General features: G+C 38.5%; 1 protein-coding gene across 1 annotated transcript in view; it reads left to right on the plus strand.

The window, feature by feature from the left end:
* Positions 1–16,059, plus strand: part of mfsd3 (major facilitator superfamily domain containing 3) — a 43,709-nt gene extending 27,650 nt beyond the window's left edge. The window contains exons 4-6 of the mRNA XM_047381140.1: positions 4,813–4,913; positions 9,569–9,678; positions 14,507–16,059. Of these exons, the coding sequence (XP_047237096.1) occupies positions 4,813–4,913; positions 9,569–9,678; positions 14,507–14,713 (418 nt within the window). The 3' untranslated portion in view covers positions 14,714–16,059. The remainder of the gene's footprint in view (positions 1–4,812; positions 4,914–9,568; positions 9,679–14,506) is intronic.
* The last annotated feature ends 632 nt before the right edge of the window (positions 16,060–16,691 follow it).

Consider the following 16,691-nt stretch of genomic DNA (forward strand, 5'->3'; position numbering starts at 1 on the left):
GGGCAATGTCACAGTGTTGTATGCAAGAACAATTTCTCTGAAACTTGGTTGTACCATTATTTTAAGACAAAGACAAAATGGTTTGGAAGTAACAATTTAAAGAGTCTTTAGCATCTTATAATTAAATTGATTAGCATTACTAAAGTAGCAGTCTCAGTGTGAATACTCTAGAGAATGTAAATGCTTACCTTAACTCTGAGGTTTCCAGAAGTCTGACCACATTTGCAAATCCAGCATGAAACATGACGGGATGAAAACACAAAAGGATAAATGCAATTTTCTGTGTTCTGTTTGTCCTTCTTGTTATCTGCTTAAAAACTCTTGCTCTCTCTCACTTTCTTGCAACCCCTATGAACCGCAGGCCTTGCGCTATAGTTACTGAAAAAAGCTGACATTGACTCTTCTTCTTTCAGAAATGTTTTCCATACCAAGGTGTGGTGGTGTTGGTGTGACCTGGTACCACTTTGGTATGAGTTTCAAGCCGGCTCGTCACCAGTAGGGATGAAACAATTATTGGCTTTAATGATCCTTGTAGAATTTCTCATGGTTGGCACCATGTTAAAAATTAAATTACCATTACAGCTATATGTGATAACTGAAAATTAAAAAAATCCCAAGTTTTGAACACAGCATCTAAGACTTTGAGTAAACAGGAAAATTTGTGACTAAGCTAAGCTGTAATTTTGCATTTATAACTGCACATGTAAGTTTTTATCTTCAATCCATGCAGAATAGCTACTTAAAAGCTTTAACTGGTTATTTGGAAATCATGTTTTTTATATATATTGTATTATGAACATTTTGAAGCCAATTCAAACAGCACCCTCAGTGCTCATAAAAACCTTCTGATGGTTGTTGCATTGTGTGTCTGCAAAGGGATTTCTCTAAGGCATTTAATTAAGGGCAGTTGTCGGATTTGTTAGTATATCATACTACTCCTACTACTACTAATAATAATATTGTTATTGCAAGGTTCATAAATATATACTTCAAGATGGCGCCGACGATGGCCGCCTCGGAGCTTCGCTCTCTCTTTCTTTGTGCATTTTGTGTGTTTTTATGTTTTTCGAGCCACAGGACTGTGGTCTCATTCAGTAGAGAGGAGCTCAACATCACAGAGTCCTCTCTTGGGATTTTTTCACCATCTTTCATCGATCCGAGGTTCACTGAGCTGCGGCACTATACGGGATACTGCGCCGAAAGCGCCGGAGAGGGAAACGTGCTGGCGCGCTGGTAAAACTCCGCAAAAGAAGACTTCGCACACCACTGCCTTCAATCCATCTGGCAAATGTCCGCTCTCTAAGCAACAAGATGGACGAGCTGCTTCTCCTCACCGGTAAAAACACGGACATCCGCAGATGAGCGATTCTGTGCTTCACCGAGACATGGCTGAGCGAAAACATCCCGGACCATGCACTGCTGATGCCGGACTTCCAGCTGTTCAGAGCGGATCGCAGCGCGGAGCTATCGGGGAAGAAGCCAGGAGGCGGAATCTGCTTTTATATAAATGAAGGTTGGTGCAGAGATATAAAAGTGCTGGAAAAAACATGATGTCCTGATCTGGAGTCATTTTCCATCATCTGTAAACCGTTTTATTCACCGAGAGAGTTTTCCTCGTTTATAATATTTGGCTCATATTTTCCGCCGCATGGCTGCACTTCTGCCGCTGAAAAACATCTCGCTGAGCTGATTACAGACGTGGAGAAAAAATACACGGACTCTTTCATCATAATACTGGGAGATTTTAACAGAGCAAACCTCTCCAATGAACTCCCTAAATACAGACAGCATATTAAGTGTCCCACCAGAGACAAAAACACACTGGACCAATGTTACACAACTTTACAGGACTCATATCATGCTGTTACCAGGGCTGCTCTGGGTTTTTCGGATTATTCTCTTATCCACCTCATCCCAACCTACAGACAGAGACTAAGAGCTTCCAAACCCAAGGTTCACACTGTTAAGAAGTGGACTGAGGAATCAAAATAGACGCTACAAGCCTGCTTTGAATGCATAGACTGGACTGTTTTTGAAACTTAAGCCACTGACCTAAACCAACTAACTGATGTGGTGACATCATACATCGGTTTCTTTGAGGACATGTGTGTGCAGACCAAGACCTTCTGCACCTTTGGGAATAACAAGCCATGGTTTACTCCACACCTCAGGAATCTGCGCAGGGAAAAGGAAGAAGCTCACAGCAGTGGAGATTGGGCACGGTACAGACAGGCCAGGAACAGACTAACAAAAGAGATCAAAGCAGCTGAGAGAAGCTACAGTGAGAAGCTTAAGAACAACCTTTCTACTGGTGACACTTCAGCTGTATGGACCGGTCTGAGAAACCTGACTGCCTATAGGAGCCCCCCCACCCATCCTGAACAGAATCCTCTCCTGGCGAACCGTCTGAATGGCTTCTACTGCAGACATGACAGGAAGCCGTTCACACCTCAAATCATCTCCTCCACATCCCATTCAGGAACAAGTTCTTCCCACAAAGCTACCAATCCCCTACCTTCAGATCCTCCGCCTGCACTAAAGATCTCCGAGGAAGATGTAAATAGGCTCTTTCAGCACATGAAAACAAAGAAAGCTGGAGGATCTGATAACGTCTCCCCATTATGTCTGAAAGCCTGTGCAGATCAACTCGCTCCGATCTTCACCCGGATCTTCAACAAGTCACTGGAGAAATGTGAGGTCCCCTCCTGCTTCAAACAATCCACCATCATCCCGGTTCCCAAGAAACCCACCACCCTTAGATTAAATGACTACGGGTCTGTAGCCCTGACGTCTGTGGTCATGAAATCCTTTGAGTGGCTGGTGTTGAAGCACCTGAAAGACATCACAGGCTCCCTGCTGGACCTCCTGCAGTTTGCTTACCGAGCAAACAGGTCGGCAGATGATGCTGTTAACTTAGGTCTACACTTTGTCCTGCAAGACCTCGACTGTCCAGGGACGTACGCCAGGATCCTGTTTGTAGATTTCAGCTCGGCCTTCAACACCATCATACCAGAAATCCTCCACCAGAAGCTCACCCAGCTCAACGTTCTGGCCTCCACCGGTCAGTGGATCAACAGCTTCCTGAGGGACCGACAGCAGCAGGTGAGATTGGGGAGCATCTTCTCCCGATCCAGATCAATAAGTACTGGTGCCCTCCAGGGGTGTGTTCTATCCCCACTCCTTTTTTCCCTGTACACAAATGACTGCACCTCATCGGACTCGTCCGTGAAACTCCTGAAGTTTGCAGACAACACCACCGTCATTGGACTGATCCAGGACGGTGATGAGTCTACATATAGACAGGAAGTGGATCGGCTGATACACCCACTCAAGACTGTGGAAATGGTGGTGGACTTTCGGAGAACACCATCCCCATACATCCCCCTCACCATCCTCAACTACACCGTGTCAGCTGTGGACCACTTCAGGTTCCTTGGAACCACCATCTCTTAGGACCTGAGATGGTCTTCACACATAGACACTGTTCGAAAGAAGGCCCAGCAGAGACTGTACTTCCTGAGGCAACTCAAGAAGTTCAACCTTCCACAGGAGCTGCTGGACTGCCATCATTCAGTCTGTCCTGTCTTCATCCATCTCAGTGTGGTTTGGCTCATCCACAAAACAGGACAGGTGCAGACTGCAACGAATAATCAGGTCTGCAGAGAGAATAATCAGGGCATACCATCCCTCCATCCAGGATTTATACAGGTCTAGGGTCAGGAAAAGAGCTGCAAAAATCTCCGCAAACCCCACACACCCTGCACATAAACTGTTTAGAGTTTCTTCCCCCAGGCTGTTTCTCTGATGAACATTTAATAGAGTACCAAACAACAGCATACAGATGTTGCAAATGCACCTTTTTATTTATATATGTGTATATTGTACATTGTAAATATGTATATTCTGTAATGCAAAAACAAAAACCAGAGAGCAAAGTGTACTGGAGTCAAATTCCTTGTTTGTATGTACGAACTTGGCAATAACGCTGATTCTGATTGTGATATAATTTTGTGGCTGGCTACATTTAATGAATTATCTCAGTAATGCAACTTTTTTTCAAATGTTAACACCTTTGAACTAAATAATGATAATTTAAATAACCATGAGGAATTTGCCCACAGTAATCATAATACTAAATTTCTTTATCATGCCTTGTCACTGGTCAGGGGCACTCAGTCTAAAAATGAGCCACTTCCCAGTGGATCTCTGTTGAAAGGTTTAAAATAAAGTGGTAAGTCTGGTGTAGACAGTACACTTACCATCTCAAATTAAATATTCTGCTTTGTGCGACAGGCCCTTCTTCCTCACAATCTTTTTTACACATAAATAATTACATGCAGAAAAAACATAAACAAACACACAGAGTCCTTTGAGTGGCAGGTATCCTCTGAGTGATTGGCACCGTTAATCCCTGTTGTCACATCAACCGTGTGAGTGCCCATATGTGTGTGTGCCTGTGTGTTTGTATGGATGTTAACAGTGATTAATTGTCTCCCTCATGCTGCGGCGCTCCTCAGGTTATTGATTACGTCATGAACCAGCCTCACAGGGGGATGATTTCTTTGCGCTAACAGGGAATCAATTAGTGTCTGGCGACTTGTTTACTTACGCGCTTGCTGAAATGTAAATGTGTGTGTCCATGAATGTGTATTAGTGTAATTGTATGTGATACGATAAGAAACTGGATACCTCTAAATGTAATGATACCAACCCGGAGGCTATGCTCTTCACATCATTGTTCATGAATGCACTTTTAGCTAAATATTTTCGCAACATCTTCTTGAAATGTGTGGTTTGCTGGTTTTTCCTCAGCATCGGGGCCATGATGCGACGGGTGTTTGTGTTGCGTACCATCAGCATGGTCTTCCAGAGTTCTCTGCTCACTGTACTGGAACCATCGCCGCTCATGAAAGGTTAGAAACTTCATGTAAATCAACATCCTATTAATAAGATGATACCAACAAACAGGGTGTAGTCGAGTATGTCAGGTCATCTTGGTGTTTAAAAGAAGATATTGCTTAACACGACGATCCATATAACAAAACAAACAGCAGTGAACTGTGACTATTAACATCACCAAGACCCTTTGACCCTCTCCTTCTATATGTAATTTTTGAAATTCAAAGGGAAAATACAATTTACAGCTTCAGTAGGTTAAAAAGCAAGATCCAAGGCTTACAGTGAATTACAAACCTGAATTTAAACCTATATATTCAGGAACCATTTAACTTAACATCTTCATATTAATTAAAAATGTGTTCATTTACCTGCATTTCATTAATAAATTAGACAAGAAGAGGCAAGTGGTGATTTACTGGAAAAACAAAGACCAGAGATAAAAACCACTAAATACATCAAAAACGCAACATGCTAAAACCAAAAAGCACAGCGTAAAACCATGACACTTAGTCATGTTAAAGACAAGAAACACTGAAATAACTAAACTGAGCAATTAAAAAGCTACAGTAAGACTAATTAATAAGACTGGCGTGTTTGGTTTGGCTGCATTCAACAGTAATGTTTTCAGTTCAGCTTCTGCACATCTCAGGTTTTCAGGCCATTGGATCCAGAGCTGAAGATACCTACATAGAGACTACCCTCCCCTTGTTTAGTTCTGGTCCTGGGAACACAGAGTGAAGAGGTCACTGGTGAGCGAAATGTATGGTCTGTAAGTACAGTGATTGAGGCACTGGTGTAATGTGATCAGTTTTCCCACGATTAGTCAAGAACCTGGCAGTAGCAGTTTGGGTGAGCTGCATCTGCCTTTTATGAACTACGTCTTCACTGAGATTATTACACGATTACTACAATCTAACCTACCTAATTAAGCCATGCACCAGTTCTTCTGTGTCCTATTTTGATTCATTCTGGCAATGTTTTTAAAGGTTGGAATAGGCTGATTTTGTAATAGACTTTATTTGGTTGGGAACATTTGTATCTTAGGCCATGATGACACAAGTCGTTTCAAGAGATTATTTGACTTTTTTAAACATAAAAAGAACTTCTCGGAGAAGTTTTACAGCATTGTACTTTTTACTTCTACTTAAGTAATATTATTTTGAAGTAACACCATTCTTACTTGATGCCATTTCTGGCTACTCTACCCACCTCTAGTTACTTCATCGAATGAAGAACAAACAGGTTTTAACCAAACATGCACCAGACTCAAACACACACCTACACAGTTTGTGCTAAAGTGGGACTACTAGTTTATAAAATTAAATGAAAAAGAGGCCTAGAGGTCATGAGTGCCTCAAAGCATAAAACAACAAAGGACAGAAAGTGCCACATAAACAATACCCCAGTTGCTGTGATTTGGCAGATCATCAACCAGTAGTGTACTTCACAATTTAATATACATATGTTGCACACACCTAGCTTCTATGGAAAATCTAAGTATTTAAAAGTAAACTGAGATTGTCTGACGTGTTTTCAGTTCTTGTCTACTCTTAATTTACTGTGTGCACTATATATATGTGTGTAGCACACAAAATACTGTAAGCTGTTTCCAACGGTGTGGCTCATTTGTTCCAAAACCAAAATACCTGAGGAAAAAGTAAGGACAATTATAGTCAAATGTCTTACAACATTCTTTAAAATCAGCTGCAAACGAATAAGCTTAAAACAAGCTGCATATGTGGGCTTTGGTACTCTAATACTGGGCCCGTATTCACATTGATTCTCAGAGTCCTCTCAGAGAGCTCCTATGTTAGCCTAAAAATTCTTGGCAAGGACTCCTCGCTTAAGAGTGATTTAGTTCGCTGCTGAGAGCGACTCTGAGAAAGGAGACGACAGAAAGTCCTATCTAAGTGAGGAGGTGTGGTTGACCCCATTGCTAGGTGTGACGCTGTCTTCTAAGGGCTGTGATTGGTTGTTAAAAGAAACGAGAAAAAAATGTGCTCCTAGTAATTAATGGAGAGAAATTAACTGAGGACTTCTGGCTTCAGACTGGATTCAGAAACATCATCGTGATAAAATTTGACAACATCAAAATGTTTAACGTAGCTTATTTACATGCTCGTCATTATTTTAATTTGCTTATTATGTTTGCTTATTATGCAAACCGACTCGCCATTTACAATACAGCAAATACTTCTTGACCTCATTTACATCTTCCTTCTATGTAAATAGTGCTTAGATTATTGTACTGTTGTCTAGAGTTTGTATTTATGTATGTATAACTTGTTTTGAATTTTTCCATTTTTTTCCTAATTTAAATTTTTGAAAGCAAATATTTAAATAATTCTGTACTATATTGTTTGTAATTGTGTTCAGTTTTTTTCATGGTTATTATTGTTTCTATTATGTATTTACCCTTCCTCATATTACCTTTCTAGAGGCTTTAATCTGTCCTGCTGCTGAAACAATTTAATTTCGCCCTAGAGAGATGATAAAGCTTATCTTATCTCTATATTAATATTGGTATGATTGTTATAGAACTTATTGTGCTCATTTACTCCACTACTAAGGGGGTAGATCCCTGCACAGACGAGTCGGTAGTGTTTTATTAATTTACTGTGATTCATTGTTCAGAGAATATCTCTCCTTTCTCTCTGTCTTTCCACTATCTTGCCTGCTTAAGACACTCTTTGGTTCACTAAAAGTCCTCCTCACTACTCTTAACATTTCCTCACGTTAGGAGCTCCCTAAAGGGCCAAGATGCTCCGGGAATCACTTTTATCTTACTGAGGGAAAATTTAGGGAAAAAGTTTTTTTTCTTATGACGTCACGATCCTTTGTGAATACGGTGGAAAAATTGTCAACTAAAAAAATAGGGCATAATTTGTTTTCTATAAATAGTATGTACAATGCTGTGAAATGGCCCCTAACATATTTCTTCTGACATTTTAGGTCAACAAAGATAAGAAGCGTATAATGAAATACATTTTTTTTTTCAAATTATCATTTAATTTATTAGGGAAAAAAGCTATCCAAACCACCACGACTTTACTTTAGGAAAACGTCATTGCTCCATTAACCCTACTAACTGGTTGTGCCAACCTTGGTGGCAACCAACTGCTGCCAAGCATTTATGCTAACTGGCAATCAGTCCTTGACATCAATGTGGAGAAATGTTGGCCCACTCGTCTTTAAAGAAATTGACCTTTGTGTTCTTTTTTTTATCAAAGATTGTGGTTTACTGCTGTTTGCTGCAGTCCTAATGTCTTTGTAACCCTCTAAAGATTAAAATATGTTTACAAGATGTTTGTTTCTGATCCGTTGTCAAATGTCTTTAGGTTGGGCCATGTTATGTTGCTTTTTGAGATCTTTTCACCTACTTTGTGTTGTCAAACTGGTTCTGTTTGACAGAATTGTTTTATTCTAAAGTTCTGACAATATGTGTGTCAAGTAAAATTGAAATGAGCTTTCCAAACAGTCTGGTTATTCATAGTTATGTCTTGATTTAACAATGGGAGTGTTTACTTTTTCACTTAGCCAGGTTGGTTTTGATACCTTTTTTTTCCTCTTAAATGAAATCATCATTTGGAAACTGTATATTGTATTTACTTTGGTTATCTTTGTCTGATATTAAAATTATTGTGATGATCTCATACATTTAAGTGACAGAAAATGTGTTAGGATGCAAAGGGGTTTCTAAAGCTCTGTGAAGGTAAATAGAAAGTACAAAGTGCTGCAGTGGTCACACTGACACCTTCTGTGTCTCAAAAAAAACGATTGCTGATATTAAAACATTTATGTCAATGTTTGAATGTATTGTACCAATAGGAATAATCTCCCTTTAATCCTGCAAACTGCAGCTGTATTACATGCTGTTCAATGACCAGCCTTCAGTACAAGCATTTAGGCCAGATATTTAGCATCTCCTTTGGGTTGTGTGAGAGTACATTGTGTTGTGGACATTGACACAAATGACACATTTTATTTCATTGGACGGTCTAATAGTGTTTAGCTTTCACATCTCTACCATTTATCTTGGCCATGGATATCAGCTTCCCTATCAAACCTCTCAAACTGAAAGTCGGGTCCCATCATCCTGCCTTTGTTCCAAAGTCTGACAAAGACTTCAGTAATCTTAAAGGGGAGGGGGAAAAAAGAGAAAACAGAAAAACATTCAGTTTCAGATTTTCAATATTACATGAAAACACTCCGCTTCCCACTCTTCCAGTCTGATCAGGCGGTGTATCTGTGTGACTCCAGCAGCTTTGCATCGCTGACTGAAGAGTCTTATTCGGCAAAAACTCTGGCGTCTTCAGTGAATAATTCAGTGTTCGTGGGAGCAGAGACAGATAGGCTCTGTGGTTCCTCTGTGTTTCCCCACTAACACTGCTCTACCACTTCCCCTTAGAGGATAACGCTACATGTGTTTTGGAGATGTGTGTGTGTGAGGTAGACTCCACTCCTCAGCAGCCCACCTTTTCTTGCTGCTTTATTTCTTCACTCTGACTTGTACATAGAATAAGTATGAGGAGTACAGATGAAGAAACAGTAATACAGCTTTTTTCCTGTCAGGAAAATAACCTTTTTTTTTTGTTTTTTTGAGTTGGATACATGCAGATGTTTGTGACTGATTACGATCCACTTTTCCTGCATGTGTTTCCTTCTGTAGGAATGGCAGTCCTGAGCATGAGCGTTCAGCACTTCCTGGGTGGTCTCATCACCACGCTCACCTTCACTACCATGATGCATTGCACTCAGAGGGCAGAAGAAAGCATTCAGGTAACAAAGACTTCATTCATTGTTTGCTCTCTTGTTGATTTGTTTCTGGTAATAATTGTGTTATTCAGCAGTGTTAGGTAATATCCTGTGGGTTAACTAATCTTTATTTTCTATGTTCCAGAAAGGAAAAGCTACATTCTTTTTTTTTTTTTCTCTCACTCTGACTTGGCTTTGTGTGCTATTTTGTAACATGAAGTCATTTGCTTTAGGGGTTGTCAGAAAGGAACAGTACCACACCTATTGCTAGCTTTACCTGGCACTTCTCACCAGCTGCTTCCCCCAATGAAATCTCAACATTATTCCCAAACCCAATTTCTGTTTATTGGTTTCTTCTCTTTTCGTCTTCTACTGGATTTCTGCCTCCAACCGTTCAGATGTCACTCAGTCACTTATCTTGTTGTGGCTCCTCGCGTGTGAAACGAGAACAAAAGAAACAGGCCGTAGAACAGGTGTCGGGAATCTCTTGTGATTTCAAATCAATATTAGCAGTTAACAATGCCAAAAATGTGATAAGAGCTGTAGTTAGTTTTGGGAGGGGATCTCTTTGCTTTTGATTTAAAATTTGTAAGCCTCTGCAACGGAGAAGAAAACATTAGCTTGTCTGTGATCGATGTGTGTGTAACATGTGCGTGTTATTGAAAGTAGTGCTATCCAGTAACAGAAAGTTGATAGTGTGAGTGCTTGTTAAGGATACCCAGGAGAAAGAAACCTAATCTGTTAAACAAGTTGCTCTGAATAAAGACAGTCCACTTAGCTTTGGTCACACAGGATCTCAGAGATCCGCTAAAGCGCTCACTTTCTGAAGTCACTGTGAGCTTCTCGCCTCTCAGCTTGGTCAACAAAGTCTGGCTCTAACATTTAGAAGCAGCAACATAATTATTTAGCCAGGTTAGACTGAAATACTAATTGCAGCAACCTTAACATGTTGATTGTATTTAGTTTCATTGTTAGAAATGAAACCGTCATTTGTCTTCATTTGTTTAATCAGACACAATTCAAAAAGTACCTACTGTACAGTAGCATGAAAAAAATACTTACTTGTCCTCCTGGATGAGTTATTGATACACTCTGGGAGTAATTTTGGTAGACCAGCCACTCCTGGGAATTTTCACCATATTTTCTCCTTTTGTGGATAATGGGTCTCACTGGGATTCTCTGGAGTCCCAAAGGCTTAGAAATGGTTTGTGACCCTTTCCAGGCTGACAGAAATTAATGATTTTGATTCTAATTTCCTCAAGTCTTTTGATCTTGGCATAAAATGTTGCTTTTTAAGGTATTTTAGACTACTTCATGTTGCCAAGCAGGTTCCTTTTAAGGATTTTCCTGGTTCTACAGGTCTGGCAATGGCTAGTGTAATTAAACCAAAACAAAATGGTAAATCAGAGTTAATTCATCATTTAGTAGTGGAGGACAATTATAATTTTAGATCAAGTCAGGTTGTTTGGATAGATTTGTTTTCCTTTTATAAATTAGAGCATCATTGGAAAGTAGCTTTTTGTATTTACTCTGGCTATCTTTGCCTAATTTGTTTAATCTCTGAAGATTTATTTCATGATCTGAAACATTCAAGTGTGACAAAAGAAGCAGACAGAAGAAATTTGTAATGATGCAAGTACTTTCGCACGGCACTAGCATAGAAAAGCAGCAACTGTTCACATTGGAGGCAGTTGTGTTCTATAGAGAAACTTACTGTTTGATAAAGGGGTCATTAAGGATTTCTCAGAATAATCATATATTATTGGTTTGCTCCAAAGCCAGTCGGAATAAAATCAGGTTTTCTATGGAGCTGCACTGAAAATATTCTGGTCATTTTCCGAGCTCCAGTTTTAGTAAACCTTTGACGATACAGATTTGAATTTATTTAAATTTCTCTATAATTTCTCTATAGTATAAGAAAATGCAAGAGGTGGAGATGCATCAGCCAGTCGACCTGAGATCGGAATAAGACCATTTACCATTGACTGATCGGTGATTGACTGGTCAAATAAAAATGTAAAATCTGATTATCTTTCCTATTCATCAAATCAATCAAAACTAAGACCTACCTCCATTTGCGTCCTATTAACGGACCAACTTAAAGAATGAACTTTGATGCATTTTTTTATGTTTAGAAAAAATCATGTTGTAAGTTGTAATGCATAAATGGAGATGATAATGTAAATGCATCTTCTGTTGGATTTACAACAGAAAATAAATGAATGTCCAGTCAACACACCTCTATAGAAATTACAATATACCTCAAATAACTTCTAACATTTCTGTACTTTCTCTGACTTCATTTAACAACATCTCGCTGATACTGAAAGAAGCTAACACTCACTACTGTTCTTCCCACAGTAACAACTTTTTCATCGAAGAGCGTTATTATCAATGCAACCTGGTACTACTTAGGTATGGTGTGTTCACGCTACTCTTCAAAGTTTTGTACATGTCAGTTTTTTCTTAATAGCAAAAGAGTTTCTTGAGTTAAATCATTTCAATGGTAAGTTTATGATATTGGGGGCTTATTGCACATGAAATGGGATTGTTGTTGCTATTGAAAGAGTTGTGTTTATCAGCCTTAAGTTTTAAATGCAGTCTTAAAGAGGAGATGGAGGAGGCTTGCAGAGATGAACTAACCCGTCATTCTTTTTCTCCCTCTCCCACTCCATCAAGGAAGCCTTAAAGCTGTGATCAGATACTCCTGTTCATCTGGCCTCTTTACATTGTCTCAGTGTGTGACCTCATGAGACCGCCAGTGGCAAAAAATGTATCATCTCTACTGTCAAAGGGAGTTCAGTCAGCTGTTACAGTTACTTTTTAGTCAAAAAATATAATAGCACAAATGTTTTTTAACCTCTTAAGTTGTTTTTTGTTTTTTTTACCTCAGCAAGATAAGTTTTTTTCTTCTACAACCTGCGTTGTTCAAGTAAATAGTTGCATATGTCTAATTTCACAAATGTGTCTGCAGCTGCATTTAAGCCCACAATTATTCATATGACCTTGGATATTTACCAACCAGTTTGCTTCTAAAGAAAATGAGACAAGTATCTGAAAAGATTATAAAGCAATGTAAAGGAAGTATCAGCTTTAAGAAAAATTATGATTTTTTTAAAATGCCATGTAGAAAATTCTTATACATTTCTCAATAATTAAGGGAAAAACCAGCAATCCAACCCTTCTTATATCTGTGAGCAGTGTTTTGCATGTTTCCGATGATATTTTGATGATTTATCTTAGGTGATAAACCAAGTCTTTCAAGTTGGAAGGCTTCTCTGCCATCATTCTAGCTGAGCCACGTCAAACGGTTAATATTACATCCAGTCAGAAGAAACATGTTTGTAAAATTAAATCCCACCTAAAAAATCTAAATCTGGGTGTAGCTGTATGCTACAGAGAACAAAGATTTATTGTTACCCCTGACTGATTGAGAAGAAAACTGTCAGCTGAAACAGTGGAAGACCTTGTGAAAGTCCTTCCAAAAACGTAAACCTACGTGCAGTGTTGAAAACAAACAGTTGTCAGTAGTCAACTGCGTGTAAATACAAACTAAATGGGAAGGCTGAAAAAGCAAGATATACAGGTAGACCAAAGAAGACATCCAAGTGTCGGAGCAAAAATCCAAATGCCTTGGATAGAAAATGTACAACAAAGAAATGAACAACAGACAAAACCTAGAGTCAGTGTTTGTGAACAAACTGTCAGAATCAGTTGAAGGAAATGGGATGAATGTACAGAAAGCCAAACCTAAAGAATCATAACATCTGTACAAGAAACATGGTTCCAGTGGGTTGAGAAGAGAAAGTCAGGGACTGGGGATGATTAAATGAAAGTAATATTAAGTGATCAATCCTGAATTTGGATCGGCCAACAGGGCAAGGCAGGTTCACTAGAGGTAAGAAAATCACATTAAAAGTATAAAATAACAAATGTAGTAAGAATAAATTAAGCATAGAAAGAGGCATTGAAAGGCAAATTTAAAACTAACAAAAAACTAAGACATTAAAAAATGAACTGATAGAGCAACCTTTGACTTTTAGAGCAAAGCTGCAGTAAACAGTAATGTTTTCAGTCAGTTTCTGCACATCCTGGTTTTTCAGGGATTTGTCTGAAAATAAAAATCAATATATCTCACCACTGATGAATAAAATAGGTTTTCATGTCAGGTAAAGGAGGAAACAGGCATACCTACACAGAAACTGGACAATTTTCCCTTTTCATCAATTGAAAATAGTTTGGGTGATAAGGAAATTATTTTTATGGATGATAATGCATTTCATAATACAGCAAAAATAACTTGAAAAGCATTAAAAGTTTTTATTGGAGATCTCAGTAACCTGGTAAACCACCAGTCAGGATCTCAATCTGATCAAAACTTTGTTGTGGAAATTGAAAAACAAGGTGCATGATGGAGCCTTGTTGATGAAAAATGTTAATGATGAATGTTGCCTTACAGTTTCCAGAGTAGGTGCAAAAAAACAGCAACTTTGATTCTTTTTTTTTTATTAATGTTGTTTCCTCCCTTTATCAGTGAGTCATTTTAAATGTTCTGCTATTGGATGAAATAACTTATTATTATTTATTCAAAGTTTTTTGCTGGAGTTTTAGTCAACCCTCTTCTTATCATTTTTTTCATGCTTTCATACAGACATACCCTTTCCTCACTTCTCTCTCTGCTGTCACTGATTGTTTCTTTTTTATGAAGAAGCACAACCTACTGATTTTAGCTACTCTTCTGTTAAATGTTTTGCTCTCTCTCCACACAACATCATTCCTCTCATCCCCTGCCTTGTACGTTTTATCCCCTAATTTTCCCTTACTGTATCTTTGCTTGTCGTTTTTTTTGTAGGCCACGCACTACAGTTTCCTGGCGACTCTGGAGGTGTTGGGGAAGCTGATGTTCGGCGCTCTGGCTGGAGGATTGGTGGACTGGTTTGGTTTCCAAGTTGCCTTCCTCTTCTTCCTCACCCTCTCAGCTGGAACAGCCCTGCATGTGTGGACGGCTACCTTCACCGGTGCTCTCAGGGAAAATCAGCTCAAAGAACAGCCTAAATGAGAACCGTCTTAAAGGTTTTCATTTAGGGCAAGTGCAGCTGCATTCATAATGATAAATTCATTGGAGTTTGACTCCCTGTAATCATGAAAAACAAACTTTCTTGAACCGTTAAGATTATCAAAGTTGTTCCATATATCAACAGTCTTAAATAAGTATGAACCAGCCATTCTTTAAAGGAAAAAACTACTTTCCTTTAAGTACTCTGTGACTGAGTGCACTTTGTCATATCATTTAAGATGCAAAGCTATCCTTATATTTTATTTATTTTGCTTTGAACATGTCTTATAAAGTCTTAAAAATGTAATTAGAAGATGGACCTACTGAATACAGTGTAGATCTTGGGTATAGCTGTAATAAATATGGAAGTAGTCAAACTGGTAATTAGCTTGATGAAAGATGGTTTATTGTGTTTGTTAGAGACATATTTTAATATATATAGAAAGTTTAATAGTAGCTAAAATTAAAGGGAAATATAATCGAAGCTTATTCTACCATCTGAGCCAGTTTCATATTGTTATATGTCAGCAATAAGCGCTGCAGCCAAAAGCAATAGTGAGACTTTGTTTTGTTATACTCTACTGTATCTAATCTTGTGTGTTATACGGTTTACAGTTGTCAACTCATTAATCTCTGCTACCTTGTATCACCAGTGTAAGGTACGATACAGATACACAGAACATATAGTAACTGCGTAAAGGTAGAGTACACACGTTGACGTCCCATTATATGTTAATCAAAATACAACAAATTAATTGTAGTTTTTTGAATTCAGAAAAAAAATAAAAGTGTAGTTTAGCTCTTGAACAAAGAGCTTTTGCTCCACGACGTAAACCATACATTACAAAGTAAACCCTTATTTTGTTTAATTCTTTAAGTGTCAGAGTAAACCTCACACTTGTAGGAAACATCTGCCTTACACACTGCATGGTGCCATTTTACTTTAGTTTTTGACCAGGTTCCATAAGAATGTAAATAAAAGTTCCAAATCGCACTGTATTACTTTTTTTGTTTTACCTTTTGAGTATGTTGAATGCATAATAATAACTCATAATGGCTCTTTTTGGTACTGTATCACATAGATTGTTCCCTCAAGTAAGAAATAGAAGACAATTTGTCCCAGCTGGCTATGAATACAGTTATATCCTTCAAGTACATTTTGCCACTTCAAGGAAATATTTGGCCACTTGCTTTCTCTCACATCATAAGGACAAGACAATGAGATTACATATCTAATATGTAGCCATGTCTTGACATGTATAACTTGAGAGGCAAATTACATATTTTGTCTCTCAGTTACCGTGTTGCCTGAACTTTGCACAAAAATAAAGATGCTGAGAACATTTTAATGTGTTTTGTTGTTTTTGGTTTGTTTTATTTCCCCCCTTCTCTGAATCTTATCAGATATTTCTTCTATGAGGTCTGTTTTTGGATTCACTTGCTTTTAAAAGTCTGATTTGGCTTCTAGCAGCCAGATTTACTATACTGGACCTCTGCAGTGTAGTGACTAAGGGCTACAGGAGTGAATGGACCCGTGTCACAGCACCCACAAAGTAAACAACTCTAATGACACAACAAATGCTGTGACGGAGGATTAGGCCGGCTTACAAGGGCCTTCAATAAACCTCCACTTTAAATGTTCCCGCCCGTCCTCATTAGCTTGGCTTTCCTTTTTTTTTTGTTACTGTGGGACTGAGAGGGAGAGTTTGAAGAGAAGCTTTTATTCACATTCTCCAAGAGAAATGTGCCTGTTTGATAAAATGTATTTGGAAAGTTGTATAAAACAATCAACCCATCTTAGAATACAGTTGTCTAATTATTGTCGGGAGTTCCTACACAGGTATAAAGGGCATATATTATAATTTTCACAACTTTTTTATTTTGAAATGTTTGTAGGCTTTGGCTCATGGCAGTTCTCAATTCCATGCTCCAAGTCAAGAAGAATGTTTAAAAAAAGCAAAAGAGTGACAATACTATGAGC

This window comes from Girardinichthys multiradiatus, chromosome 12 (genome assembly GCF_021462225.1).
Source record: "Girardinichthys multiradiatus isolate DD_20200921_A chromosome 12, DD_fGirMul_XY1, whole genome shotgun sequence".
NCBI classification, from domain to species: domain Eukaryota; kingdom Metazoa; phylum Chordata; class Actinopteri; order Cyprinodontiformes; family Goodeidae; genus Girardinichthys; species Girardinichthys multiradiatus.